The 4292-nt window shown below is 41.4% G+C and overlaps 1 protein-coding gene across 1 annotated transcript in view; it reads left to right on the top strand.

Annotated features, from left to right (window-relative positions):
- LOC103605144 (tetratricopeptide repeat protein 27-like) overlaps positions 1-4292 on the top strand; it is a 79867-nt gene that overhangs the window by 18491 nt on the left and 57084 nt on the right. Inside the window, exon 4 of the mRNA XM_008589731.1 lies at positions 3612-3839. Within this exon, the coding sequence (XP_008587953.1) occupies positions 3612-3839 (228 nt within the window). The remainder of the gene's footprint in view (positions 1-3611; positions 3840-4292) is intronic.

Here is a 4292-nt window from a genome sequence, read left to right on the forward strand (position 1 = left end):
TGTAATCAGATGGTGGCTGGAGCTGGGGCAGCAGAGGCCTGGGAAAGCTGGGGACTGGCTCAGCAACTCTCTTCATCTAATCCCAGGGCTTCTTCGTGTGATTTCTCCACGTGAATTAGCTTGCATTTCTTCACAGTATGGCAATCTCAGGGCAGTTGGACTACTTACAGGGCAGCTCAGGGATCCAAGCAGGTGTTCCAAGAGACTAAACAGAAGCTGTATGGCCTTTTATGACCCAGCTTTGAAAGTCACATAGTGTCACTTTTACTGTAGTCACAAGCTCACCCAGAGTGATCACTAAAGAATAATAAAATGATGTACAGATAAAAGCCAATAGAGGAAATAAGTTAGAAGACTAAAACATATTTCATCAACCGCATCAAATGCCCTAACTTTCAGATAGAACTAGCAAAACTGAATTCATCCTCCATTGTAATTCAGCAATTCTGTAGGAGCAGTGTCTACCTACATTTGGTTTTGGCTGTACCAGCTTGGTAGCTACAAGAGGAAATAAATTCTTTTAGGCAATCATAGGACTTCTCTGATTCTTTGTCCTTGATTTAAAACACTGAATGTCATTTTCTTTCTTTGAGCTGTTCAGTAAACTTGGAAGCAGCCAACCTACCTCACAGTTATTGTATTCCCTTATAAAGTCCTGTTACGCAATATGCAAAGCCTTGCATTAGGTAGATGCTTTAGTCTAAGTTACCACAGATGATAATATAAGTAATTCTTTTGTCACCGGACATCATGGACTACCAGTGTTCCAACCCCTCATGATCACTGCATCCTCACTGTCTTCAAACCCAACCAGATCAGATACCAATCACAAATTTCCATTTCCTCCAGGGCTATGTTGCCTGTAATAACTTTGTATTAGTTCATGTTCTGTCTCTTATAACAGAATATCTGAAACTGGGTAATTTATAAGAAAATGAAATTTCTTTCCTTCTTTTTGTTTTTAGAAAGATGGCTGGTAAGGGGATCTTAACCCTTGACTTGGTGTTGTCAGCACTATGCTCTTCCAAGTGAGCTAACTGGCCATCCCTATATAGGGATCCAAACCTGTGGCCTTGAACCACAATCTCCCAAGTGAGCCACGGGCTGGCCCTGAAATTTATTTCTTGCAGTTTCAGTGGCTGGGATGTCCAAAAAGACAGGGGGTACATCTGGTGAGGGCTTTCTTTTTGGTGGTGACTCTCTACAGGGTCTTGTGATGATGTAGCATATCATATGGCAGGAATAGTAAAAGCTCTCTCACTTGTTCTCCTTATAAAGCCACTAGTCCACACTCTTGATAACTCATTACTCCATGAATGGATTAATCTATTCACAAGGGCACAGTCCTCACAATCCAATGTCCCTCCCAAAGGCTCCACCTTTCAAATATCATAATTGGATTTCCTACCCTCCTAACACAGTTACAGTGGGTATCAAGTTTCCAACACATGAAGTTTTGAGGGACACATTTGACCCATAGCATACTTCTATACCCAGTTACTATGGTCCTTATTTAATTGCAGACCACAGAATCCACTGTGACTGGCTAAAGTAGAAAGGAATCTAGTAAGTGAATTAGCCTTCAAGAATTTCTGGGATGGTGTGGGTAACAAGTTTCAGTGCCAGGCTGTCAAGAGAATGTCAGCCACATTGTAAGATCATTTCAGCAAAAATTCTGCTGCATCTGCAGTCTGTTATATATAATTTTGGTTGACTATACCTCTTTGTAGGTGACCTTACAGAGTTATAGTTAGATACACTAATGGCTATTATTTTATTTGTGAATAGAAGAATTACATGGATTATAATCTAAAACTTCATGTTTGTTTTGGCTATTTGGGACTTAGAATTATTTTCCCTTAGAAACTGTTTTCAGGATAGGCCTAGAAGCCTACATAACACACACTGTATCAAAAATGCAGAAGAGCCAGCAATCAAAGATACTTCCAGAAGCACAGCCCTCTTTTAAAAGACTTCACAAAAATTAGACTGCTTGAGAATTGTGGATATGTCCAACATAAAAAAAGTCAAATATGTAGAACTTAAAATTTCCAGTTTAGGTATGCTAAGGACATCCATAGTGCTCGGGCCCTTTTACTTGCCCATAATCTTAACAACTGGGCCAAATGTCATGCTATGCCAATTGTTGAGCTAGGGCTGGGTCTGGAGTTCACAGACCCCTCAAGCCCGTTGTCCAGACTGGGTCACAAACCCTTCGCATGCCAGGCTGGGTCACCAGACCCCTCACACGCAGGTCTATGAGATAGGTAACTGGCAAAGAGGTCCTTGGAAGCCATAGGTTGGAAAGCATGGCTGCAAGTGCAGCAGCCACCCAAGGCAATAAACTGCAGCCAAGGTGGTGGCGCCGCACAGGTGCACTAACTCCACACACACGAACACACACACAGCTTGCTTACAAAGGATGTGCTGAACCACACCCAACCAGACCCAAGGCGAGGGCCCTGACCAAACTATTCTACTTTCCCAACAGTGTCTTATTTTAGTTACTAAAGAATGGCTTTCCTTGATATCTATATCTACTTTGGTAATGACTATCCTAGCGTCTTTGGTGACACCACTGCTATTTTTGTGAAGGGGTTGTGTGTGTAAGCATGTGAAGCAGAGCTGCTACCATGCTTCTTGCTCTTTGTTGAAATTTATCAAGTTGTGGGGAGTTGAGGAGTGGTGGTAACAAGTACAGAATAAACTTGAGGGGCCGGCCCGGTGGCGCACTGCTACAGTACGCCGCTTGGGAGTGCGGCGACGCTCCCGTCGAGGGTTCGGATCCCACGTACAGACCGACCGCTCACTGGCTGAGCGAGGTGCGGGCGCAACACCGAGGGTTGCGATCCCGTTGCCGGTCCCGGTCCGGTACGGGCGCGACACTGAGGGTTTCGATCCGTTGCTGGTCACGAAAAAAGACAAAAAAGGGAAAAAAAAAAAAGAATAAACTTGAGGGATGAGGTGGTTCTGAGTTGTAGACACACGAGAATAATACCCAAGCCTGTGCAGTGTAGTGAGGTTGAGTTTTAATTTCTAAAGTAAATGGACTGTCTGGAATCAGATAGTTCTAATGTTAGCAAGTATTATTCATGAAGTAAGATGTAATTTGGTTAAGAAGTAGGTTTTTAGTAATGCCTATTAAATTGTACCTTTCCTCTTCTTTTATAAATTTCCCAGAAATCCCAAGCTCCCCAACCATACCATTTGTAAAAAGTAAAAACACACTTTTCATTGCCATTGGGTAGATGTGAAATTAAAGGTGCTGCTCTAACAAATGGACACAATTTGACAACTGGAGTGGAGAAATGGGGAGCTAAACAGGTCCACTTGATATCATGAAATAAGCCTCTCTCCTGTGCCTTTCCTTGAGGATTCCAGGAGGCCAGTAAAGTATTATTCACTTCTTACTCATTGTTCCTTCCTTTTACTTGTACCATATTTATTTTCTGTTGTTCCTCTCTTATTCAGCCTGTATCCTAGAAGCATGAAATAAGCACGAATCTCAAATACTGAAAAGAAAATTTTGGATCATGTGGGATAAAAATGTATATGTGTGAAAAAATAGCCTTTAGTCACAAGCAATTTCATTATTTCTTTGTGGTTTCTAGGCAGAAGAAATCCTAAGGCAAGAACTGGAGAAAAAAGAAACGCCAAGTTTATACTGCTTGCTTGGAGATGTCCTTGGAGACCACTCTTGCTATGACAAGGCCTGGGAGTTGTCCCAGCACTGCAGTGCTCGTGCTCAGCGCTCCAAAGCCCTCCTTCACCTTCGAAACAAGGAGTTTCCAGAATGTGTGGAGTGCTTCGAACGCTCAGTGAAGATTAATCCCATGCAGGTTAGACAGTTCATAAAATCCCACCTATGCTTGGTGCTTGCATTTTTCTTTGGATTTGATTCTTACTGACTGAGTACCCATTTTCTGTCCTAATGACTCATGAGCTCATCTTTGAGAACTAAGAACTTGGTCTCTAGTATACTTCTTGCTTGTCACCGAAAGTGGACAGGTAGGTTTTTCTTATTCACTTTCTGTTGCTTTTTCTGTTTTCTTTCTTTCTTTTATCTGTTCTTAACTCAAGTATAGCTATTAAAATTAATATGCAGATATGTTAAGAAAGAAATGAATGAGTCAGAATGGCAGACAGTGTAGGACTGTGCAACTAATTGCTAAAATCAGTAATGAGAGAAAAACCTTTATATAAATGGAGTAACATATAGAATGGATTGTCACTTGTTTTAAGAAAAATATGCGTCTATTTACATATATGTGAATAAATTTAAATGTTTAAAA

Source organism: Galeopterus variegatus, unplaced genomic scaffold (genome assembly GCF_000696425.1).
Source record: "Galeopterus variegatus unplaced genomic scaffold, G_variegatus-3.0.2 Scaffold5618, whole genome shotgun sequence".
In the NCBI taxonomy this organism is placed as follows: Eukaryota; Metazoa; Chordata; class Mammalia; order Dermoptera; family Cynocephalidae; genus Galeopterus; species Galeopterus variegatus.